Raw genomic sequence first — 26,775 nt, forward strand, 5'->3', positions numbered from 1 at the left:
GTGGTAAGAGCAGATAGCGTAGCTGGTTTTAAGAAGAGGTTGGACAATTTCCTGGAGGAAAAGTCCATAGTCTGTTATTGAGAAAGACATGGGGGAAGTCACTGCTTGCCCTGGATCGGTAGCATGAAATTTTGCTACTGTTTGGGGTTCCGGAATCTTGATCCACTTTGGGGTTCTAGAATCTTTTGTTACTCTTTGGGATTCTGGAATGTTGCTCCTCCTTGGGTTTTGGCCAGGTACTAGTGACCTGGATTGGCCACTGGGCTTGATGGTCCATTGGCTACTGGACTTGATGGACCTTTGGTCTGATCCAGTAAGGTTTTTCTTATGTTCTTATGTAATTGGGTCTCATAGTGTTGTGACACAGAAAAAGCACAGTGGATGGACCAAATGGGTGAGCCAGGAATTCATCAAGACTCAGTTGTATTCAGCTGTGGAGCACACATACTCAGGATGACAAATTGTAGTGAGACAACCAGACTTAACTCAGGCCATTTTTGGCATCAACGCCTTCTTCAGGAGTCCTAGTTGGGATGTTTATATATTGGCAAGATTTTAAGAAGGTCTATGCCTATCCTACGTTAAAATCTTGTTATAAGAGATTCTTGGATAGAACTCTTTCATTCCAAGCAGGAAAAAATGAATGCCTGGTTAAGTGAAACAATTTCAAAAGCTTTGTCCTATTGCTCCTTCAGAAAATTAGTAAAGACTTATCTCTTTGATAAATTTGTTAATTGATAATGCTCTGTATTTCTCCATTGTTTGTACTTAGAACTGTTGTGGTGTGGCAGTATACAAAAATAAAGTTATGATTATCATTATACAGTAATTCTCCAAAATTCACGGGGGTTCCATTCCAGGAACACCCGTGAATTTTGAAAAACAACAAATGCGGTTTTGCTTCTGTCACAAGGCAGTAGAGGGCAACTGGGACGCTGGCAGGTGCAGAAAATCATTCGCGGTCTGCTCTGACCGCCTGTTCCTGTTACTAAAATCAGGCTACACCAATCAGGAGCTACTTTGACACACAGTTCCTGATTGGTGCAGCCTGACTTTAGTACAGGAAGAGGCGGTCGGAGCATACTGCGAAATACTGAATCCGCGATTCGCGAACCGCGAATTTGCAGGAGAACAGAGTATAGAAATAAAATGAAAATATAAAGGAACTAAGGTAATACATTTTTTTATTGGACTAACTCAATGCATTTTATGATTAGCTTTCAAAGGTAACCCCTTCTTCAGATCAGAAATAAGCAAATGCTTATATAAGGGAAACATGAAAGCAATTCAGGAAAAGGGATGGGTAAGTAAGTAGATGACAGAGAGATAACAAATCAATTTAAATTTCTTTGTAGTGTGAAAGGAAGCCAATGTCTTTGGTAGGCATCAAAATATTTCATCATTTTAATTTCAAAGGTCTTATGTTCTTGGATCGTCTTAAAATCTCATCACAAAATCATTGGTGCAGTGGTCAGTTTTTCCAGAGGTGACATCCTGGTTGGTATTGCAATTTTTAATATGATACTTATCTATGTAAATTGATCCTAGTCTTTAGCATCATCATCATCATCAATTAAACATCCTTCTTTGCAATTTTTCCACTGAATGATATACACCACATTAGAAGATAAGCGTGCAAAGGATCCCCTTATGTTGAATGTTTTTCCCATATAAGTGACCGTGGGATCCTTTGAGAGGTGCTTGCACAGTTTGCAGCTTGCCACACTCCAAGGATGTGTGCCATTCTCTTCTTTGTGGGCTTTACCACACCATTTCACTCAAGAAGGTATACCAAATAAGTTATTGCCAAACAAACAGTCTGAGCAATCATTAGCTGCAGCTTACCAAGAACGTGAAACCCGAAACATGGTCGGTGTTGATCCCAGTTATCTCACTAACAATTTGTCATCCTGAGCATGTCTGTACTGTGCACCACTGATAAATAAAGGACATTCTTGTTGCGAGGGATTACCTTGGTTTTCTCACAGTGCTGAGACATTCAGCCCAGGACTGATCACATTTGTGAAGCCTGTTTCTTCCTTGATGGATCTGCTGAGCAGAACATTCTTTAGGACCTTGGAATTCTATCTTTGGAGACCAAGAAGGTTCTTCTCATCTTACTGATCAACATTTCATGCAGAAGCTCCTCAAGTATTCAACTAGAGATCTTAACCTTGTACTGTATCTTGGAAACCAGCCTTTACAATAACATTCCTTGTCCTTTGCATGCCTGAGGTACTGAATATCTCTTATCCAACAGTGCACTGGCTACAGGAATGAGTGTGGTGCAGTGGTTAAAGCTACAGCCTCAGTACCCTGAGGTTGTGGGTTCAAACCCATACAGCTCCTTGTGACCCTGGGCAAGTCACTTAATCCCCCCATTGCCCCAGGTACATTAGATAGATTGTGAGTCCACCGGGACAGACAGTGAAAAATGCTTGAGTACCTGAATAAGTCCATGTAAACTGTTCTAAGCTCCCTCGGGAGAACAGTATAGAAAGTTGAATGAATTAATTTTATTATGACTCTCTATTCCTAATCATCAAAGATTTTTATTTAACTATAATACTTCTGACTGAAATAATAGACCTCATTATAATGATGGCATAGATCAGTGATTCCCAACCCTGTCCTGGAGGAACACCAGGCCAATCGGGTTTTCAGGCTAGCCCTAATGAATATGCATGAGAGAGATTTGCATACGATGGAAGTGATAGGCATGCAAATTTGCTTCATGCATATTCATTAGGGCTAGCCTGAAAACCCAATTGGCCTGGTGTTCCTCCAGGACAGGGTTGGGAACCACTGGCATAGATTGATATATGTTGGAATTTTTCTGTTAGCCTTTATTATTTGATGCTATAAATGTTTAATGATTTTGTGGTCATTTTTTTTTTTTTTTGCAATTCTCTGTTGTGTGCTCCATTTGCAGGTTGCATTTTCTCATTTTAAGTGACTTCCTTCTAATATCTTTCTTCCTGTAGTGCTCTGGAATTCATTAACACACATTTCTTTCCTCTCCTTTCCATTGGACTTCATTATAATGCATCCAGTTTCCTCCACATGTAGAACTTATTATAATGTATCTCTCTGTCCCCTTGTGTGGTAGATTTCATTTCAGTATCTCTGTTGACTCTTCAAATATTAAATTTCATTGCAACATCTCTCTCAGATCATTAGTGCACTCATTTGACTTTAACACCTTTCTCTTCTCTTTATTGTACTGGAATTTATTATAAAGAATGTCTCTCTTTCTTAGAAAATTAAATATTTACCATATCTACATTGTGTGGTATGTCTAATACAAATCAATCATTTTAATCTCCATTTAGACTGAAATCATCAGGAAGCGTCTCAGCAAAGATATCTCTCACAATCCTGTTATAATGCTGAACTTCTGCCATGACCTACACACCATCCAACCTGATTTGACCAAGTCTCGGGGCGAGTTTATCTTTCTCCTGGACAGAAGTGGTAGTATGAGCGGTGTCAACATCAGTCGAGTCAAGGTACAGTAGCACTGAGAAACAGAGGTGCCCCACAGGAGATTTATCATCTCTAACAAATGGTCTAAAGGGCCAACACCCATCTCTAGGAAATGATCTCAATACCGAGTATGGAATCCAATGGATTAGAGAACCCAAGCCAATATGGATTCACTAGAGGCAGGTTTTGTCAGGCAAATCTGATCAATTTCTTTGATTGGGTGACCAAACAACTAGACAGAAGGAGAGCACTAAATGTGGGGGTATTGGTGGATAACACAATGAAGCCGGAGGCGCAATGTGCAGCGGCCTCAAAAAAAGCGAGCAGAATGCTGGGCATTATCAAAAAGGGTATCACTACCAGAACGAAGGAAGTTATCCTGCCACTGTATCGAGCAATGGTGCGCCCACATCTGGAATACTGCGTCCAATACTGGTCGCCATACCTCAAGAAGGACATGGCAATACTCGAGAGGGTCCAGAGGAGAGCAACGAGGATGATAAAGGGTATGGAGAACCTCTCATATGCCGAACGGTTAGACAGGCTGGGGCTCTTTACCCTGGAAAAGCGGAGACTGAGAGGGGACATGATACAGACTTATAAAATCATGAAAGGCATAGAGAAGGTGGAGAGGGACAGATTCTTTAAACTAGCAGGGGCAACTAAAACAAGAGGTCACTCAGAGAAACTGAGAGGAGACAGATTCAAAACAAATGCAAGAAAGTTCTTCTTCACTCAACGGGTGGTAGACACCTGGAACGCGCTTCCCGGAGAGGTGATAAGCCAGAGTACAATTCTGAGGTTCAAAAAGGGACTGGATGACTTCCTGGAAGCGAAGGGAATAACGGGGTACAGATAGAGGTTTACCTCACAGGACACTGAGCAAATAGGATATGGACTTTTTAGGTTAGGTAGGGAACATTTTCAGGTCATGGACCTGGAGGGCCGCCGCGGGAGCGGACTGCCGGGCGCGATGGACCCCTGGTCTGACCCGGCGGAGGCAATGCTTATGTTCTTATGTTCTTATGGTGTATTTAGATTTGAGCAAAGCTTTTGACAGTGTTCCATACAGGAATCTATTAAGTACAGTGAGTGCCCTCAGTATAGGCTCCAAAGTGATGGACTGGGTCAGAAATTGGTTGAGTGGAAGACGACAAGGGGTAGTGGCCAATGGAGATTGCTTTGAGGAAAGGGATGTTACCAGTGTTGTGTTGCAAGGTTCGGTTCTTGGACCTGTTCTTTTTAACATTCTTGTAAGTGATATTGCTGAAGGATTGTCTGGTAAGACTTGCCTCTTTGTAGATGATACCAAAATCTGCAAAAGAGTAGACACCTATGATGGTGTGGATAACATGAAGAAGGATCTGGTGAAGTTTGAGGAATGATCTGAAATTTAGCAGCTAAGAAATGCAAGGTCATGCATCTGGGCTGCAAAAACTCAAGGAAAGAGTGCAGTTTAGGGGGGGGGGGGTGAAGAACTTTTGTGCATGAAAGAGGAGTGGACCAGGATGTGGCATCAGAAGTGTGCCAAGACCAGCTCGTGATGCCAAACATTTCAAGAGGTGCGCGGGAGGCAGGGGCTGCTGAAGCCGTGAGGAAGAGTGATGCCGGGCACCACCGCACCAAATGCCAACCTCCATTGCTACACCACTGAGATACCAGGCAGATTTAGGCAACTAGTACCCAAGGAAATGCTGGTATTTTGAAAATAGATGCATATCTTTGATCATGTGTTCTTTGCAGGTTCTTTGCACATTCACAAGGGTAGGGTCTGGGTGAAACGTGGGTGGGGCACACACACAAAACTTATAGAAGGCATGCCAGGGGCAGAGAAGGGTATGGATATGCTGTTCAAGTAACATACTCTCATTAGTGTGTGCTAACCAAATAATTCTAAGTTAACATGGGATCCTTATTGCAGTTATGGTGTGCCGACATCATTAGTGCATGACATTTAAATTAAAAAATGCCCTATTATATGGACTTATTAGAAATGGACTTACTGTAGCATGCAGGAAAGTCCCAAATTAGAATGCATTAAATCCATTTTTTATCACTAGTTAAGAGCTCACACAGGTAAACTCCCCAGGACCTCAGCGGTACCACTCAGGGCTCGAATACTCTCACGGCCCTTGAACTTAACGTATCTAATCGTCACTGGTCCAATTATCGTAATATTCTTATAAGCGTTCACTTTACTTTCAGAGGTAACTTCTACCCATAATAGTCTTAACTTTAGACTTTAAACATTTCACGTTAAAGAAGAATAAACCGCTCTAAACTGATAAAGCTAAGGGCTTTATTCTTCTTTAAATAAAAACGCATGTGAAATGTTTAAAGTCTAAAGTTATTATGGGGAGAAGTTACCTCTGAAAGTAAAGTGAACGCTTATAAGAATATTACGATAATTGGACCAGTGACAATTAGATACGTTAAGTTCAAGGGCCGTGAGAGTATTTGAGTCCCGAGTGGTATCGCTGAGGTCCTGGGGAGTTTACCTGTATGAGCTCTTAACTATATGATCAATTGATATAATGGAAATTAAAGAGCTCCTAATATTATTGCCTGATCGAGAGCTAAATCCATTTCATAGCACATCTTAGTAAAAGGGTCTCTAAAGGCCCCTTTTACAAAGTTGCGGTAAATGCACTGAGGCCCATTCAGGTCCGACTTCGGTGCATTTCTGTGGCAGCATCACTATCATGGCTTCGTAAAAAGGGGCCCTAGGATTTTAGGGGAGACAGTGGAAAATTGTCTCGTCTAAGATCACAAGGAGCCACTGTAGGATTTGGACCAGATTTCTCTGTCCTTAGCCATCCTTACCCCTCCAGTGGTCACCTACCCTCTCCCGGCCCCCAAAGATGTGAGTGAAACGGTCCATACCAGCCTGTATGACAGCTTCAGACTTATTAGAGCAGGTCCCTGGAGTCGCTTAATGGACTACAGAGATGGTGTCTAGGTTCATATCCCACTGTAACTACTACACTTAAGGTGGACTATGTGAGCCTTCCAAAACCCACCCAAATCCCACTATATCAACTTATAGATGATACCTGCAGGCATAAGAGCTGTTGGGGTGGTATTATACAGTGGATCGTATTTAAAAGATTGATTGTTTACTTTTTTCCCATTCATAATGGGGATTTTTTCGAAGTGACTTTACATTGTTGAATGTTTTTGAATTCTCATTAATTAATTTTTGAACTCAGCACTTTGGGTAATTATCTGATATGTTTTAAAATTTATTTAACAATATATATATATAAAATTGATTACAGTCGTTTCAGGGTTAGACAGCATGGTGTTTGTGCTATTATGCTTGGATATACCCTGGTGAACTCCTTATTGAATCTTGAGAAGTTCCCATGAACTGATTGAACAGCCTGGTGCCAAAAAGATTGGATCATTGTTTTTATCAGTTCTGAATCCTCATTGAGAATTGAGAGCAGGTCTTTTTTTTACCAGTACACTATTTTTGACCCCTCTGTGGTAGAGTAGGCTATATACCTTCTTTGGATTATACAGTTGGGTACCGTAGGCTTTAGGTGAGGTTTGGAGGATTCACAATCCAGTGTAAGGGAATTATGGTGAGATGTGTACCTGGGACCTATTATGTGAAGTTCACTGCAGTGTCCCCTAGGGTGCTCCACTGCTCTGCTGGGATGTCCATGTGACCAGTTGGCTAAGAATGCTGGCCTGTCCTACATCCCAATGGCTGGTTTTTGGGCATTTTTCATTTGAAGTAGCTTTTTTTTTTTTTTTTTTTTTTTAATGGTTTAAAAAGTTAGTCGCACTGAGGTAAACAGATCTAGAAAATGGTCATTTTTGGATTAAAAAGAAAGATAGATGTTTTTCTGGTTTGAAAAAGGCAAGTTTCTCTACTGGATATTTGGACATTTTCCCCAAAACATCTAAACTCAGATTTAGACGTCATATTGACAATGCCCCTCCACTTATGCTAACATACAGAAGAGAGATAATTTTGTCCAAAACTAGTGAGGAAGGGATAGAGAAAGAGGATGAGAAAAACAGGAGAGATAAATAGGGAAGAGAGCCAGATGACAGAGAAATGTTAAACGAAAGAGAGCTGGTTACAGTTAAATGAGAGGAAAAGGAAGGAAGGAAGGATGGGGAAACAGGTTGCTTTGTTGGGCAGAGAAAAATAAATTCTCCCTGCTGTCTACTAGGTTTGGTGAATGTCTCTATGATTTAGGAGCTAAAATTGTCCTGCTACATTCCCCATGGCTCACAAGTGGCTCCAGTATTCCCAAAAGGAAGAGGTCAATCGTCAGAGAAAGGAGAGAAGGGGAAACGATAGCAGAGATAAGTGAGCAGCTCAAGGTATTTATCACATTCTAACATTCTCTACCCTAGATCAGACATGCACTGGGTGTTTGAAGGGTTAGGCATTTTTACGAGTAAATCATTTAGAGGAGAGAGAGGCAAAGACAGAAAGCTCTACGGCAGTGCTGGTCAATCTTATTGCGGCCGTGGCCCCATGATTTTGGCAAAATAACATTGTGTGATCCCCCTGAGGTGAAGAATAATGATGTACCTATGGAAAATCCACCTACGTCATGACACCAAATGCAGGTTTTGTGAACCCCCCCCCATATGGGGTCCTGATCCACAGTTTGGGCAGCTCTGCTATACCAAAAGCTCCACTTTCTCTTAGGGCTCCTTTTTACTAAGGTGCGCTAGCGTTTTTAGTGCACGCTAAAGATTAGCGCGCGCTAACCACGTGCTAAACTAAAAATACTAACCCTTAGTCCAGGGGTGTCCAACCTTATGACTTCCCTGGGCCGCATTGGCATAAAAAAAATGTTTCAGGGGGCCGCACAAATGCGCAAATGCTGCAGCAAGACAGAGGAGGGAGCTGGCAAAACGGTAAACACCCGTGGGCAGCAGAGGAAAACACTGCGTCGCCCTCGACCGGGGCCGCACAAAATACTTCACGGGGCCGCAGGTTGGACACCCCTACCTTAGTCCAAGCTGTGTCTGATGGAGCTGTCTGTGGTGCTGAAGTAGCTGATCGGCATCTATTCAATTTCCAGGTACAATAAAGAACCAGTTGTTTTTCTTAGGTAACAAAAAAGTTTGTTTTCAGAGTTCAGAACCATTTAGAAACATATACAGCATTTAGGGTCATATATAACAAAATCAATTCTGTTTACGATTTCCAACGCCTAAATCAATTCAACTATTCCATCAACTCAGGGCTCCTTTTATCAAGCTGCGGTAGGCGGTTAACGCACGGAATACCGTGCGTTCAACCACCTGCCGCGCTAGTCGCTAATGCCTCCATTGACGAGGGGTTAGTTTTTTGGTGTGCCACGGGGGTTAGTGCGTGATGAAATGTCCGACACGCTAACCCCCGTAGCGCACCTTGATAAAAGGAGCCCTTAGTGCTTTTTCAGTTACCAAGCTCCGACTATTTGGAATAAATTTCCCTTCACTGTTAGGTCAGAACCTAATTATTTAGTTTTTGGAAAGCTTTTAAAAACATTTTATTCAATAAATTTTTTAACTGATTGTTTTTATGATATTTTTTTTTTTCAATATTGCCTGTTTAACTGGGTTGGTTTCCGGTCATCTGCTTTATTGTAATCTGCCTGGAACTCATAAGGGCTATTGCAGAATATAAAAAGCTCTGTAATGCAATTTAGAGTATGTGGCTTATTGAAGAGTCCATCTGCACTAGCTAGAATTATTACAAAGAATAATCATTTGGAATTACAAAGCACTTTTTATTCATGCAGGATCTTTGGTGTAGTGCAGAGGGGATTCTTCCGACTTCTCAAGATTTTAGATAATGCTCTTGTACAAGTCATTGGCGAGGCCCCACTTGGAGTACTTGTTACAGGCAAGCAATAGCATGGTGCAGAATCTGTGCCAGAAGACATGTGAGATGATACGTGAAGACTTGAACATAAGGAAAAGGAGGAGAAGGGGAGATATGAAAGAGATGTTAAAATATTTGAAAGGTATAATGAAGAGCATCATCAGGTAATACTTTTTCACAGAAAGGGAGGTGGGTGTCTGCAATGCCCTCCCAGTGGAAGTGCTAGAGACAAAAATAGTGTTGGAATTCAAAAAGGAGTTGGATACAAATTGAGGATCAAAGCAAAATAAATGACTTTCATGCTTCAAAATAGACAAACAATTCATATTTTTATGATGTATATCCAATTTTGAGGATCGTCAGTACCAAGTTTATCAAAAGTGTATTATTTGGTATACTTCCTTTATATTCCTCTCAGTAAGAGGGTTATCGCCAGATCCTCAGACTCAATTGCATTCATTGTCCCAGGATTTAAGTACCACTTCCTCACTGGATCAATTGTTTATATAATTATTTTAAATAAATATTTTTAACCACCCTTAGCACTCTTCATATGTTAGAAGTACTTAGCTTTACGTGGTCTTCCTTTCAGGGATAGTGGGGCCAACATGTTTCACCCGATGTTTTTTTCAAGGCCAATCATCCCTGTGTTAGTTTTGTGCCACTGATAACAGACCACTACGTCTATTGGATATAGTGGTACATAGACGGGTGAAACATGTTGGCCGCCCTACATAAAGCTAAGTACTTCTAATATATGGAGAATGCTAAGGGCGGTTTAAAAATATTTATTAAAAATTATTATATAAACAATTGACCCAGTGAGGAAGTGGTACTTAAATCCTGGGACAATGAATACAATTGAGTCCTAGATGGTTTTTCTGAGGATCTGACAATAACCCTCTTACTGTCAAAATAGACAAAGACAGGTGCAGTTACATTACATTAAAATATATTTATAGACTGCAAAACCTTCCAGATCAATGTGGTTTATATAGTCAAGAAACTGTACGAAACAGCGAATTACAAAAATAATGCACATTCCTTAATTTCCCAGAAATCTTACAAAGAGAGAGGTCTTCAATAGTTTTCAAAAGTGCATATATGAGACCGAGGAAACAAACAAAGTACGCAGCTCTGTGTCCCAACTAGCAGCCTGGTAAGCAATTGTTCGATGCAAGAATTTCTTATAATGACAACCTCGCACAGAAGGAAACACCAACAACAAAAAAAGTTAGCCGTAGCGGACAATCTACCTTGAAAAGCGTAAATTGATCCAGTATATATCCGGGTGCCTGGCCAAAGAGTCCCAAATTTAAACAATACCCTGGCCTCAAATGGTAACCAATGGAGCTGTCTGTAGTAGGGAGTAACGTGTGACGTCATCAGTTTTCCTTAGGCTGGAGATAAGGCGAACAGTTGATGTAGCCTTCTGCTTGGGCTCTCACTGCTTTTATGGTTGGCAAGGATGCCAAGCCCCACCAGCCAAAGACTTCTCTTACCTGAGTTGTGCCTGCAGCAGCACTTAATCCAGGCAGCAAAAATTGACCCTACCATCACCAAACTAATGATCAACACAACAGACATCAAAGTGTTTCGAAAATAAATCAAAACATTTCTATTCAAAAAACGCTTCCTTACCAACTAATCTCCTCCCCTTTCGCACAAGCTCTCCCTCTCTTGAATATCACATTAGTCATCTCCTAGAACCTTTCCTTCCAAAAATATTCAGATTCCTAAATAAGCATTTAACTCACTATCCAACAAACTTCTTACGTCATTGTTAGGTAACTTCTCGTCTGTAACCCGTATATACTGATATTCTCCACTGTATCCTGTTATCACTTGATTCTCTGATATGTAATTCTTATAATTGAATCCTCTACCACACCATGTAAAGTACACGAATCACTGTTATGTAATTTCTCTAGATAATCGTTGTTACGCAATTCTCTCGGTAATGTCCAGATCTCTTATAATTTGTAATCCGCCTAGAACCGCAAGGCACAGGCGGAATAGAAATCACTAATGTAATGTAATGTAAGTGCGCTTTGGCTGCAAATGCCCGCTCTCTCGTGCATGTTCAGTTCATGGGTAGCTGGGAGAGCCAACGCTAGTGGATGAAGCTCATTCATCACAGACAAAAATAAAGAAAAGGGCAAAAAACCTCAACCTGAGTAAAATGTTGAGTGACTAAAAGCAATATGCCAACTATCGGTGAATAGTCACTCTATATACCTTAACAGCAGAAATTGTTGACAAATCTTATTTTACTGTTATTGAAACTTATGCTCAGAGACATGATGGCGAATATGCCGCCTCACCACCCAATCATCGCATTGTTCAATACAATGTCAGAATGATAGCATTAGTCACTATTGAATTTATAATAGCCAAACAGGCTGTAAGCTTATCATCTTGTGTAAATCGCTTAAAGTAATAACACTTAGTTTCAGAATTCACTGGTTCCAATTCACTGGTTCCGACATGCCACGTTTTGGTACTGCTTCAGGGAACCGAAGTTACTCTGCTACACCCCTCAAACTTTGGGTAATGAAGTCTCATGTACCATCAAAAATCGCCTTATGACCATTAAGTAGTACTTCCTCCTGAAATTCCGTTGGAAGTACTACTTAATGGTCATAAGACGATTTTTGATGGTACATGAGACTTCATTACCCAAAGTTTGAGGGTACCTATTGTCTGGCCTGCCCCTAACCTGCCCCTGACTTGCTCAGGTCCAGGCCCCCTTTGGAGTTGTGCACCATAGACATCAAAGGCTCTCAGTTTACAGAACTAGGGTATAAGTCAGTTATGCACATCACTAGAAATTGTTGTCTATTAGTGATTGTTAAGGCCAATTATTGGTGCAACTCCTCCTCCTATCCATTCAGTCGTGCCCGACCCTTGGATACTCTGTAGGCCGATCCTCGCCAGGCTTCCCTGTTTTCCACGGCTTCTTTCAATTGCTTGATGTTCGTTCCTGTGTCATTCTTGAGGGTATCCAGCCAATGTACTTATTGCCAATTAACTGCCAATTAGCAAATTAAGTTACGCACATAACTGACTCTTCATAACTGCATTTCCAGTTGGACGCCTAACTTGAATACTATTTATAGACTATGGGGGATAGTGGGCAGCTACAAACGAGCAACCTGAGTGGACCAAAAGGTCATTTTCTGAAGAAATAGTCCAAGTTTTTCTTTCTCCTTCTCACATTGCAATCTCTTTTCTTCCCTGCATTGCATAATCCATTTAAAATGTGCTCTTTCTTTTCTTTTAGGATGCAATGATGGTCATTCTAAAGAGCCTAATGCCAGCTTCTTTATTCAATATCATTGGCTTTGGTTCAACTTTCAAGACGCTCTTCCCTTCCAGTCAAAGTTATAGCGAGGTGGGCAGTGGCAATTTTTTTATGCATGTGACTAGTGTGGCTCTCGCTTTCTCCTCTTTCCTATTCTGAGCCATCTGAGAACTAATTAAGTTATTTGACCCTGTGATATATTATTATCTTATGCATGAACCTTCATCCAAAGAAAAAATAGAATGTGTGGAGCTCCTACATCCTGAAAGCGATTTTGCTCTGCTTGTTGCTAATTGGGTCGCATTTTGAAAGGTTTAGGCATCTAATTTGAGGTGTTAGCTGCCTAAATCGGACCCTTTGAAAACCGAATAGGGCTGAACCACTAAACATAGAAGTCAGATTCACTAAGGCTGAAATTCTTCGTATGCTGCCTGCAAAATTGCCACCAGCTACTGTGGCACTAAATGTTATGAGTAGTGTATAGAATCACGTTGAGGGCTGCCTAAGTGCTGCTATGCATTTTAGGCAACCTAACATTTAGATGTGCCCTATTTATTTCTTGGCCTAAATGCCTACACCTAATTTGTGGACACAGTGATGGAACAATGGATGACAAACTTTAGGCTCAAACTTAATTCAGAAAAAACGACTTTTTTCATTGCTTCACCACATCCACTTGACATTAAATCACCCCTCTGTATCAATAACCTTAGTTACCCTATCCAGCCCTCCATAAAGATACTAGGTGTAACTCTGGATCAATGCCTAACCATGAAAGACCAAGTAGACTCCTTAATCAGAAAGGGATTTTTCACTCTCTGGAAACTCAGATCTCTTAAAGCTTATTTTGTTACATCGGTTTTTAGAATCCTAGTCCAATCCCTCGTACTAAGCCTGCTTGACTACTGTAACATCGCCTATTTGGCAATTTCCCCAAAAAATATGCGACGCCTACAACTGTTGCAGAATGCGGCAGTCAGACTAATCTTTGGACTAAAAAAATTTGACCACGTGACACCCTACTACCGGCAGCTACATTGGCTGCCGATGAAGGCACGCGTAAAGTTCAAATTTGCCTGTTTCTGCTTTAAAGCATTACACGGACTTGCCCCCAAATACATTACTGACCTTTTCTCCTTCTCAACCAACAGACACAAGAGAAGTTCACATTCCAACTTCGTTTCCCCCCCAGTGAGAGGTTGCAAACTGAAAAAACACCATGAATTCCTTCTCTCACACCAAGCAGCATCATGGGGTAAAGACCTAGAACAATTACTTTCGCCCTCTACTTATGAGGTATTTAGGAAACGTCTAAAAACACACCTGTTCCTAAAACATCTGGACAACCGATCCACTTATCTCTTTCCTCTCAATGGCGACCTACTGTCCTTTTGATCACTTTTCTCCTCAACAATGAATTTCCTGTCTAATTACTTCTCTTTCTTCTTCCCCTCTTGAAGTCAGTCAATTTGTACCTTTGCTTAATCTTTTGTAAACCGCATAGAACTTCACGGTATTGCGGTATATAAGCTATTATTATTATTATTATTATTATTATTAACTCGAAAACACACCCACAGTCCACCCCTAACCATGCTCACTTTTAGGTACGTGCTTTGGACAAGGTGCATACTTTTTCTAGAATCACAGCGAGTTATGCACGTCATGTTCAATTAGTCCCAATTAGCATCAATTACAAGGTGTTAATTGCTAATTATTGGTGCCAATTAGGCCAATAAAGTTGCACTTGTGCCTTGGCTACATGCACCAATGCACACATGCAACTTTAAGCGCATTACACGTCTCCCTCCCTATTCGCAGGGGTTAGGGGCAGAGCTGGCCCGCGAATAGGGAAAATTCGCGAATAACTTTTGGGCCGACTCTGACCCACCCTTGGACCTTACCTGGTGATCTAGCGGTGGCGCGGGGCAAGAGCGATCTTTCTACACTCCTGCCCCATGCAGAGCCGTGCTGTGGGTTCCCGTGGTTTCACGAGAATACAACAGGAACTCCCATTGTGAGAATACAACAGGAACTCACAGCACGCTCTGCACAGGGCAGGAGCTTAGGAAGATTGCTCCTGCCCCATGTCACCGCTAGACCACCAGGTAAGGTCCATGCTCCTTGGGCGGCGGCTCGCCTCCTCTGTCTCTGATCACCCCCCTCCGCTTCCGATGGCCCCCCTCTTCCTCTTCCGATCGCCTCCCTCCTCGCCCCGATCCAAGTCCCGGGGGCCGTTTTTTTTTCGATGTGGGCTGCCAACAAGCGATTCTGAGTGTGTGGGGGGGGAAATGTGAATAATCGAAACTGCGAACGTCGAAACCGTGAATAGGGAGGGGGAAGGGTATATAGAATTAGGGTCCTACGAGGGTGGTTTGAAAAGTTTGGTAAATTTCCATGAGATGGCGCCACAGTCCATTAATCTATCAATGCCATCAACGAGTATTTTACAGAGTTTGACAAAACTTATTTTTTCCCATGATGGGAAAAATTTTCTAATTTGCATTTTTTTTACCAAATGTTTTAAACCACCCTCGTAAACTGTGGGCTGCTTTGGGGGTGTAATTATGGCAGGAACAAAAACATGGGGGGGGGGGGGTTCTTTAATTGGGTGCCTCCAGGTGCCCTAAGGCTGTGTGGTAAACGCTTAAGTAAATAACAGATCTGGATGCTCAGTTTCTGTCACAGAATATTAGTGTAATCGCCCTGGTCTATCTGCCTGTTTACTCCCTCGAAGAAGTGCAGCTTTAAAGCCGTGGGTTAAAACCACGGAGTCAGGGTGGCAAGAGCAGGAGAGTTGGGGGCAGAGAGCAGGGTTTTTGCACAAGCTTGTTTCTAGATCGGCCAGCCCAGTTGGTGGTGCCTGCGCTTGTTTAGTGAATTGAGGCCTTAATCCTCCAAGGCCCCAGATACATTAAATAGATAGTGAGCCCGCTGGGACAGACAGGGAAAATGCTTGAAGTATCTGTATATAAACTATTTTGGGTGTGGTTGTAAAAAGTAGAATAAGGGGGTATCCAAGTCCCAAACCCTTCCCCTTTAGTCTCTCCATGCGTCTGCGTTCTTTGTCTCAAGGTTTCCTGCCACAGTAACAAGCGAATTCCTCCGTAGGAAAGTTTGCTGTCGGCGTGTGAGAGTATCAAGAAGATTCGAGCTGACATGGGCGGAACCAACATTCTGTCTCCCCTGAACTGGATCATCCGTCAGCCTGTGCATAGGGGTCACCCGCGCCTGCTGTTCCTGTTGACAGACGGGGCCGTGAGCAACACGGGCAAAGTCATTGAATTAATGCGACACCACTCCTCCTCCACCAGGTAGGTCCAAAGCCACCATTGATTTCATTCAAAGCCACACGTAATCAGGACCCGTGATATATACCGCCCATGTTGGCATGATTACAACAGGCTATAACAACCTAACCCTGTAAACCGTGCCAAGCTCTACGCTTGTGGAGATGGCGCGGTATACAAACCCCAAAATATCCTTTCTTGAGAAGGTAAAGTATCTCTGTTATCTTTAGCTGTAAGTAGAGGTACCTCACATGTATATTTCCCAAGACAAAACGGGGATAAATCAAACACTGTAAACCCAAGTGTATAATGCTATAAATAGATCAAATGAATACACTCGGGACATATCTCAAAATGTAATGTAATGTAATGTAATTTATTTCTTATATACCGCTACATCCGTTAGGTTCTAAGCGGTTTACAGAAAATATACATTAAGATTAGAAATAAGAAAGGTACTTGAAAAATTCCCTTACTGTCCCGAAGGCTCACAATCTAACTAAAGTACCTGGAGGGTAATAGAGAAGTGAAAAGTAGAGTTAGAGGAAAAATAAAAATAAAATAAACATTTTAACAAGACAGCATTGATCTAAATACTTTGGAAGGTAGAAGAGAGGAGAGAAAAGAATAGAAGCATGATGAAGTGATGAAGTGGAGCAAGTAAGTTTAGGAGGAGCGATTGACGTTTCCAGAAAGGGCTTCTTCAGGGAAGAGACTTGGCCGACAGTCCCAGGATGCCTATGTCTCCTCCCCTGAGATGTTCTCCCATCCATGCATTCCCTCCCAGACACACTGCCCGTGCCCCAGCCGTTCCAAGGAGGCTGCCCCAGATGAGGCCCACGGTGAATGCAGGATTCTCTCCTCTGCGGGAAAGCCGCCCGGAGCCGACAGTCGATCTTCTTAGCGGATTGCATGGGGGGAAGAGTTCACACTCTTGGTAGGATCGGGTCTGTGTGCTCTCGGTGGTTGTGGCTGGTCTCGTTGCTGCTTAGGTGTAAAAGCAGTTGATCTCCACTGCTGCTGATATTTAAAAGCAGGCAGATTGATCTCTCCAATGGACTGCAGGGGGAGGAGTTCACACTCCTGGCAGGATCGGGTCTGTGGGTTCTTGGTGGTTGCGGTAGGTCTCGCTGCTGCTTGTATGTAAAAGCAGTTGTTTTTCTACTGCTGCTGATATTTAAAGCAGGTAGATTGATCTCTTAAACGGGATATAGGGGGAGGAGCTCACAAGCCTGGCTGGATCGGGGCAAGGGCTCCTATTATAGGCAGCTGGTCTTGCTGCTACTTAGGTGTTAAAGCAGTTGATCTTCACAGCATTAACTAAGTCACACTTGTATTGTGCTCAGAGAACCGTTACAAGGTAAAAAACACCCTGTCGGTGAACTAGAAAGCCCGCCTTTGAAAACGGCTCAAGTTCTCAATCGTGAAAGTGCTTTTTATCAAGTTACTTAATATACAGTATTTAAATGGAAAGACAAAGAGTCAATTCACCACATCAAAAAGTAAAAAAAATTTAAACTTGGCTGCGTATAAACGTGTGAAGGAGTACAAAAAGGTCTCAGGTCCTGACGCGTTTCGCAATCAGCTGCATCAATCAGGGTCTTCTAAAGCAGCTGATTGCGAAACATGTCAGGATCTGAGACCTTTTTGTACTCCTTCACACGTTTACATGCAGCTAAGTTTAAAATATGAGATCTTATTAGCATACAATGAAAGCAGTGCATGCAAATAGATCTCATGCATATTCATTGGGGAAATCCTGAAAACCTGACTGGATTGCAGCCCTCAAGGAGGGACGACATCCCTGTCCTATGCCCTCTCATTCCAGAGTCACAAGGAAGATGGTCCCTGCTCGAAAGAGCTTACAATCTAAACAGCCAAGACAGACAGACAGGATGCCATGGAGACAGTTAAGGGGAATGGTTAATCTGCTGGCTGGGTGGGAGGGCAGAGGGGAGAACAGGACAATCAAGCCATTGTGACATCACTGAGGAGGTTGGCTCTTATTGGTGGAATGAGGCATTATGACATCACAGTCTCAGCTCTGCTTCCCAAAGACTGAAACTCTTCACAATACTATTATGAATTATTTCTATAGTGCTACCAGATGCACATAGTGCTGTACAGAGTCTCAAAGGAGAACAACAAAAAGAAATCCAACCAGATCTGCAGAATAAACAGCGAAGCAGGAAAACAAACTAAAACTGCAGACAATGTACACGATGCAGGCAAAAATTTATTATCCCAAAATAAATTGCAGTAATATAAAAACCTTATTACCAACCAAGGGACCCAACACGGTCCGTGTTTTGGACAAACACCTACATCACTTCATTTTTGGCAGCACTTTCGGCAGATTTAATATACAGGCAATTGTTGTTATCTTCATTTTTTGCGGTATTCTTTATACCTTATTTACCATGGACCCCTGATGAAGGTGTTTGTCCGAAACACGGACCGTGTTGGGTCCCTTGGTTGGTAATAAGGTTTTTATTATTACCAAAGGAGACAGTCCCTGCTCGAAAGAGCTTACAATCTAAACAACTAAGATAGACAGACCGGATGCCATGGATACAATTAAGGGGAATGATTAATCTGCTGGCTGGGTTGGAGGGCAGAGGGGAGTACAGGACAATCGAGCCATTGTGACATCAATGATGAGGCACCTTTGACGCAAAAAAATGGAATGTAGTTCTAAGGGAAAGTTATAGCATTGTCCTGATAGGATGGACAATGTAAAAACAAAAACAAAAAAGACACATCCTGAACTTCAGCATCCATTTGCACTGTGCAAGATCCAGATATGTCCAAAAGTTATTTCATCTAATAAATTAAGCAAAATTAGAGCTGGAAGTTTATAAAACCACCACACACACACAGAAAACAAAAAATTATAATTTCCAGAAGGTGATTTTTGTCTTTAAGAGAAGCCTTCCTCGTCTACAAATGAGAAGCCTAATTTTACAAGGAGAGCTTTCCCTCTTGTGGACAAGATGATACAGGCTCACAGTTCATTTTTTCGTGTACGCTGTGGTATTGAAGATCACAGCAGAGACACCAGCATTTCAAAATCATTACACTAGAATGACTAGATGAAGTTACAGGGAAATACTTTTAAAACCAATTGGAGGAAATATTTTTTCACTCAGAGAATAGTTAAATTCTGGAGCGCATTGCCAGAGGTTGTGGTAAGAGCGGATAGCGTAGCCGTAGCTGGTTTTAAGAAAGGTTTGGACCAGGGGTGTCAAAGTCCCTCCTCGAGGGCCGCAATCCAGTCGGGTTTTCAGGATTTCCCCAATGAATATGCATGAGATCTATTTGCATGCACTGCTTTCATTGTATGGTAATAGATCTCATGCATATTCAGTGGGGAAATCCTGAAAACTCAACTGGATTGTGGCCTCGAGGAGAGACTTTGACACCCCTGGTTTGGACAATTTCCTGGAGGAAAATTCCATAGTCTATTATTGAGAAAGACATGGGGGAAGTTACTGCTTGCCCCGGATCGGTAGCATGGAATGTTGGTACTCTGGGAATTCCGCATAGAATGTTGCTACTCTTTGGGATTCTAGAATCTTGCTATTTCTTTGGGATTCTATATGGAATGTTTGTATTCCTTGGGTTTTGACCAGCTACTAGGGACCTGGGATTGGCCACCGTGAGAACAGGATTGATGGACCATTGGTCTGACCCAGTAAGTCTATTCTTATGTTTTTATGTATGAGGAAATGGAAGGGGGCGAACACGTGGTGGGGGGAGGAGTGAGAAGAGATGGGGTGGAGTGCAAGGGTGACACCGCCCACACCATGACGGCACCCGGGGCGGGCCACAAATCCCCCTTACTACACCACTGCTGGCACTCACAGAGCTGGGTCCTACGTATCTCAATGTGCCTTAGCATTGTACGTACTGAGCCCAGGCCTGGTACTGCTGAGGTGAGCTGTGTTTTGTTCCTTTTCCCAGATGCTACAGCTTTGGAATCGGTCAGAATGCCTGCCGGAGGCTGGTGCAGGGACTGGCATCTGTTTCCAAAGGGAGCGCTGAATTCCTTGTGGAAGGAGAGAGGCTTCAGCCAAAGGTAATCTCAGTCAATAAATTCTTTGTCATAGTGACATAGTAAATGACGGCAGATAAAGACCTGAACGGTCCATCCAGTCTGCCCATTAGTTATTGTCATTAAAAATACATGATTTAATGAACTTGTCACTTCTTTGATATTTCTGGGTCATAGACTTTAAAGTCCGCCTGATATTGTCCTGGGTTCCAAGTGCTGAAGCTGCCATCCAAGCTCACTCCAGCCTATCCAACCATCCTGTTTGCATGATATCTACCCTAAAGTCTGGCTAGTCCTATCGGCATGTGCCCGGAAAACCTGGTAACCCTTTTGAGGACATGTCCGAGGGTCCGGATGGCTTTTCAAAGCCTGGCACTTTATCCGGGTTTTGAAAATCTTTCCTTTGCGTAGGAGGGCATCCGCGCATGCGTGGATATAACGCGATGACATCATCGCATTGCATGCGTGGATGTCCTGCCCGACGAGAGAAGGCAGTGGGGGGCGGGATTGGAAGCAGGGCTTGGGGGCGTGGCAGGGTAGAACCGGAGTGTGACGGGGCTGGGATGGGTGAGACTGGGCGGGCCTGGGGGGCGGGTCTACGGGGCCAGATTTTCCAGACAGAAAATCTGGTAACCCTAGTCTCATAGTACCTTCAGACCTTCAATTCCTCCTCGGCTGATACACCTCCCATGTGGCATGCAGGAAGCAAACTGCATGCAAATTTTATGTGCGACAAACCTGTGCTCCTTTTTGGAGATCCGGATTTCCCGTATCCCTCAATATGATCTGCAAGAAGGTGTGCATCCAACCTGCGCTTGAATCCCAGTACAGTAGTCTCCGCCACAACCTCCTCCGGGAGAGCATTCCAAGCACCCACCACTCGCTGTGTGAAACAGAACTTCCTGACATTTGTCCTGAACCTGCTGCCATTCAGTTTCAGGCTATGGCCTCTTGTCCGCGTCACATCAGAAAATGTCAGTAATGCTGCTTCCTGGTCAATTTTAATATTTTAAAAGTCTCTATTAGATCCCCACGCAGTCTTCTCTTTTCGAGGGTGAAGAGTCCCAGTTTTCCGAGGCATTCCATGTAGCTTAAATTCTCCATGCCTTTGACTAGTTTCGTGGCTCGCCTCTGCACCCTCTCCAACAGAATTTTATCCTTCTTAAGGTATGGAGACCAGTGTTGGACACAGTATTCCAAGTGAGGTCTGACCATTGTTCTGTAAAGTGGCATTATAACATCTTCCGACCTACTCGTGATCCCCTTCTTAATCTTGCCTAACATCCTATTTGCTTTCTTCGCCGCCGCCGCACATTGAGCCGATGGTTTTAGGGTTCTGTCTATCAGCACCCCCAAATCCCTTTCTTGTTTGCATTTGGCTAATGTCACCCCCGACATCTTGTATTCATGTTCTTTGTTTTTCTTTCCCAGATGCATCACCTTGCATTTGTCTATGTTAAAACTCATCTGCCACTTTATCGCCCACGTTTCCAGCTGATTTAGATCTTTCTGTAGATCCTCACAGTCCCTTTGAGAGCCGACCGCCCGACATAGTTTTGTATCATCCGCAAACTTGATTATATTACAAGTTGTTTCCTCTTCCAGGTCATTTATAAAAATATTGAACAAAATGGGACCAAGAACCGAGCCCTGGGGCACGCCGCTGGTCACCTTTTCCCATTCCGAAAATTTCCCATTTATGGTTACCCTCTGCGTTCTGTTCTCTAACCAATTTCCGATAAATTGACTAAGGTCTTTTTCTTCTCTGATATATTGAGGAAGAGCGTTCCACAGTTGGGGGGGCCATTACTGAGAACATATCGTGTCTTCTAGTGCCAATGATTTTTAACGAAGGGACTGTTAGGAGTTTTTGAGCCGTCGATCGAAGAGACCGAGAAGTGTTATGAGGTATGAGCGATCGGTTGATAAACTGTGGTTCTTTAAAAATTAAGGTTTTGTAAGCTAAAAGTAATCTTTTGAAAGTAATACGGTGGCTAATTGAGAGCCAGTGGGAGTGGCTCATGTGAAATAAGTTTCTAGGTCTTTTTTTTTTTTTTTTTTTAATCTTCACTACAAAAGCTGCAGCACATTCTTTATGGAAACCTGAGGGATTAATTCCTGGTCTTCATTCTGCTATCAGGGCATTGGGATAAGGTAATCTACTACTAATTACTGTGCTGTACGGTCCCTGCTCGAAAGAGCATAGAATCTAAACAGCCAAGACAGACAAACAGGATGTCATGGCTACAGTTAAGGGGAAGGGTTAATCAGCTGGCTGGGTTGGAGGGCAGGACAGGACAATTGAGCCCTTGTGACATCACTGATGAGGTTGGCTCTTATTGGTGGAATGAGGCATTATGACATCACAATCTCAGCTCTGCTTCCCAAAGACTGAAACTCTTCACACTACTACTCTGAATTATTTCTATAGCGCTACCAGACGCACGCAGCGCTGTACAGAGTCACAAAGAAGACAGTCCCTGCTGGAAAGAGCTTACAATCTAAACAGCCAAGACAGACAAACAGGATGTCATGGCTACAGTTAAGGGGAAAGGTTAATCAGCTGGCTGGGTTGGAGGGCAGGACAGGACAATTGAGCCCTTGTGACATCACTGATGAGGTTGGCTCTTATTGGTGGAATGAGGCATTATGACATCACAATCTCAGCTCTGCATCCCAAGACTTGTGAGGATATTCCTCAGAGATATCCTCACAGGTCTTGTTTCTTACAATAGGTATTATAGACTGCTTAATTCTATGTGTTTATTCTCTTTGGATATCTAGAAGCCTTTTTCCTGTTTAAAAAGTTCTTGGGTTAACTCCAGGTTCTAGGCTGTTTATCATCTGTCGCTATTTGCAGCCCATGTCCTGAATCCTAATGAGATCAGCATAGAAAGGTCTCAGCCAGGGAGACTCATCAAAGTTTTAATGGCTGTCTTGTCTGTTCCTGGGGGAGAAGGTCAGAAGCCGCCTGTCTGCAATCTCCTGCTCATTTTCTGGTTCCCAGGGGCTGTGTGGGTGGAGGCCCTGCTCTCAATCCCTCTCTCTCTCTCTGATTTTCTCACTCCCACTTATTGCGTGGGTGGAGGGAGGATGTGTTGGGCTCTGAGCTTTTCCACCAAAGCAGATTTATATTCACCCCTTGTGTGCCAAGGGAGAGAAGATTGTGCACACCTGGCCAGATCTAGGGACCCAAAGCAAATGTCTTTTCCTATGGGGAATGGGGGAGAAAGATAGGAAATGGAGGGAGGAACCTCTGGCGTGGATTATGGAGTACAGTTCAAAAAGATGTTAAAAAATAGGATTACCAAATTTCCCCGAAGGAAAATCTGGACCCATAGCCATGCCCCCAGGCCCGCCTAGGGCCACCCCCATCCAATCCTTCCCCACCCCCTCCTGCCACATGCACCCCTTCCCCCGTACCTCTATAACACTCCCGGCGTGAGCAGCAACCCTAAGCTGTCGCCTTCGCCAGTGTCTGCTCTTCCTCTGACTGTCACTTCTAGGCGCGGGTCCAAGAAGTGACATCAGAGGAAGAGCTGACGCTGGCATCAGCAGCGTGGGGTTGCTGCTCGCGCCGGGAACGTTAAAGAGGTACGGGGGGTGGGAAAGGGGTGTGCATGCATGGTAGTGGGGGGGAGAGAGGAGGACAGGTGCTGCTACCCCCACCAAGATGGCGCCTGGGGCAGACCGCTCCTCCTCCCCTCTTACTACACCACCGCGTATACACTTCTCCCTCCATATTCGCGGTTTCAGCAATCAAGTTTTTGATTATTCACGGTTTTTAGCTTGCTGGCACCTCCCCCCCAAATTACATCAGCTTGATTCCTGGCACTTTCTTCACCATGTTTTGCCTCTCCTTCAGTAACAGGCCAGGTCTCCCACCATGTTATTCGCGGTTTCGCCGTATTCACAATGGTTTTTAATAGAAAACAGTGAATAACATATGAAAAAGTTATTCACAGTTCTGTTAATCCCCTATCACAGCGAATACGGAAGGAGAAGTATAATGATAAAGTTCCAAGATTTTTTCTGGAAAGAAAATGATGGATGGGGGGGTTTTCTGTGTAATTGAACAGCTTCTCTTGCATTTCAAGGTGAGGATCATAAGAACCATAATTTAGGCCCACTAGACAGACGGCTCTGTCAGCCTTATCCACTGCAGATTCCACGTTTCTGCGTAACCAATTATCCTGAAGTTGGTGATGTCTAGCCTTAGCCTGTTTTGTGTTTCCCTTTCCTGGCAGATGATAAAGTCGTTGAAGAAGGCCATGGCACCGGTTCTCAGCGACGTCAGCATCGAATGGGTCTTTCCCGAAACCACTGAGGTTCTGATCTCGCCCGTGAGCGCCAGCTACCTCTACCCTGGCGACAGACTGGTGGGCTATGCCGTGGTGTGTGACACCTCTCAATACCTCACAAATCCTAGATCGGTGGGTAACGGCATGAAGCAGCCAAAGGTTGACATTGCACGTCATTCGAATCAAGCGGCAGAAGCACTTCATTAAGAGCCAGTCTCTGTACAGGACACCTAGCCGTGCCTAACTTCGGAATCCGTGTGCAACTTTCTTTCTTTTTTTTTAATTGGCGTGGTAATTGGTTGCATCAGTTTTCAGCCAATTTAAAAAAAAAAAATTAAATTAACAAGAGTTTGGTGGCAAACTCTTAAGATGCCTAGCGATGCCTAATGACACCTATCTGAAAAGTAGGCATGGTTAGGGGCGGATAATAGGCATGGTTGACTTAAGCGTTGTTGTGTCCAAGTTAGATGCTGGTAAATTACTCAAAGTCAAACATGGCCTAATATAACAGTGCCTACAGGTGGGATTCTATAAGTAGCACCTATCAGTTGATTGATAACCATGCTAAGCGGCCTTCAATGTAGGCGCTACTTATATATAGAATGCAATCCTAACTGAATTCTTTTCATAATGGATTTAATCTTCCAGTGTTCCCTTGCTAGGCATTACCGATGTATCTCATCCCCTCTCCTGACATGAACCTTGAATCACTCCCCTTCCCTCTCAGATCACTCCAGTTCTTCTCTCTCAAACGCACAACTCGGAGAGATCGCCAGTTTCTACCACATCAACCTCAACCTCCTGACTACATCGATAGTCGTATCATGTCGACAGCAGGTTGAGTATGCATGGAGACCCAACCAGCCTTTGCTCTCAGACATTGCCTCCTGCATGGATACCAGAAAAGGGACGGACTGCTGGCACTGAGCACACTAGTTGGCTCAGTCTTCCACACTCATTCAATCTGCTGTCGGCATTGCTGCCGCCACTGAAGCCAGGAAGACAAAGTCATCAGTTAGCTTAGTGGGGTTTACAAAAGGTTTAGTTAATTTCCTAAAAGAGAAATTCATAGGCTGTTGTTGAGATGGCTTGGAGAAATCCACTGCTTATACCTAGGATGAGCAGCATAAAATCTGTAATACTACTTGGGATCTAGCTAGGTACCTGGGACTTGGGTTAGTCACTGTTGGAAACAGGATACTGGGCTTGATGGACCTTCAGTCTATCCCAGTATGGCAACTCTTCTGTTCTTATGTGAGCCAAGTATAGGCCAATCAAGCCATTGTGACATCACTGCTGAGGTTGACTCTTAGGCATTGGTGGAATGAGGCATTATGACATCACAATCTCAACTCTGGAATGTTGCTACTCTTTGGGCTTCCGCCATTGTGACATCACTGCTGAGGTTGACTCTTAGGCATTGGTGGAATGAGGCATTATGACGTCACAATCTCAGCTCTGGAATGTTGCTACTCTTTGGGCTTCCGCCATTGTGACATCACTGCTGAGGTTGGCTCTTGGGCATTGGTGGAATGAGGCATTATGACGTCACAATCTCAGCTCTGGAATGTTGCTACTCTTTGGGCTTCCGCCATTGTGACATCACTGCTGAGGTTGACTCTTAGGCATTGGTGGAATGAGGCATTATGACATCACAATCTCAGCTCTGGAATGTTGCCACTCTTTGGGTTTCTGCCAGGTACTTGGGACCTGGGTTGGCCACTGTTGGAAACTGGATTCTGGGCTTGATGGACCTTCGGTCTGTCCCAGTAAGGCAATTTGTATGTTCGTGTGTTCCTATAGCAGTGGTGGGAGTGATCTGATATCAATACAGAAAGTGTGAGAGATTGAAGGTCTCGTTGAAGTTGGTAGGTTGTCTGTGAGCAAAATGAAGTTCCAGAATGGAGACATTGAAGAGCCCTACAGGGACGCAGGAAGCATGTGATGGGGAAGAATTTTGCCACCATAGGCACAGGTCTGGTTGTGGTGATGGATGACTCCAAGTTTATTTACAATTTGATGTAACGACCATCGACAAGTGTCTGGTCGGTTTACAATGCTACAATTTTAAGTTAAAATAAAAAGTTATTTCAGCAGTAATAGCGGTTCAAATACCGAAGTGATCCCAATTCCTGGTATTTTATCCTCCCCCTCTTCCCTTTAATTAATTTGTTTTTAATGATGTAATTATCAACTTCCCCTCCCCCTTTCCCCTCAAGCTCATGTTCGTATTTGTAATTTGTCTATTTAATATTCACATTTCCCCCCCCCCCCCTACAAAAATTTATTTTAACCTTTCATTTTTAGCATTGTAAACCGGCCAGGTGCACTTCGATGGTCGGTATATTAAAATTAATTAAACTTAAATTTGAAGCTAATCCAATTAACAGTTAAAACAAAAGAAAAAAAATCTGTTTCATGCTCTCCTTTTTATTCTGATTTAATTTGATTTACATTTCAGGCTGAGGTGATATTCATATGTTTGAAGATTCATATAG

General features: G+C 43.2%; 1 protein-coding gene across 1 annotated transcript in view; it reads left to right on the top strand.

The window, feature by feature from the left end:
* The window catches only part of VWA5B1 (von Willebrand factor A domain containing 5B1), a 94,085-nt gene that overhangs the window by 14,525 nt on the left and 52,785 nt on the right, over window positions 1–26,775 (top strand). Inside the window, exons 7-11 of the mRNA XM_033921149.1 lie at window positions 3,333–3,509; window positions 12,612–12,722; window positions 15,744–15,946; window positions 19,886–20,000; window positions 24,224–24,409. Coding sequence (XP_033777040.1) covers window positions 3,333–3,509; window positions 12,612–12,722; window positions 15,744–15,946; window positions 19,886–20,000; window positions 24,224–24,409 — 792 coding nt within the window. The remainder of the gene's footprint in view (window positions 1–3,332; window positions 3,510–12,611; window positions 12,723–15,743; window positions 15,947–19,885; window positions 20,001–24,223; window positions 24,410–26,775) is intronic.

Source organism: Geotrypetes seraphini, chromosome 15 (assembly GCF_902459505.1).
Source record: "Geotrypetes seraphini chromosome 15, aGeoSer1.1, whole genome shotgun sequence".
In the NCBI taxonomy this organism is placed as follows: domain Eukaryota; kingdom Metazoa; phylum Chordata; class Amphibia; order Gymnophiona; family Dermophiidae; genus Geotrypetes; species Geotrypetes seraphini.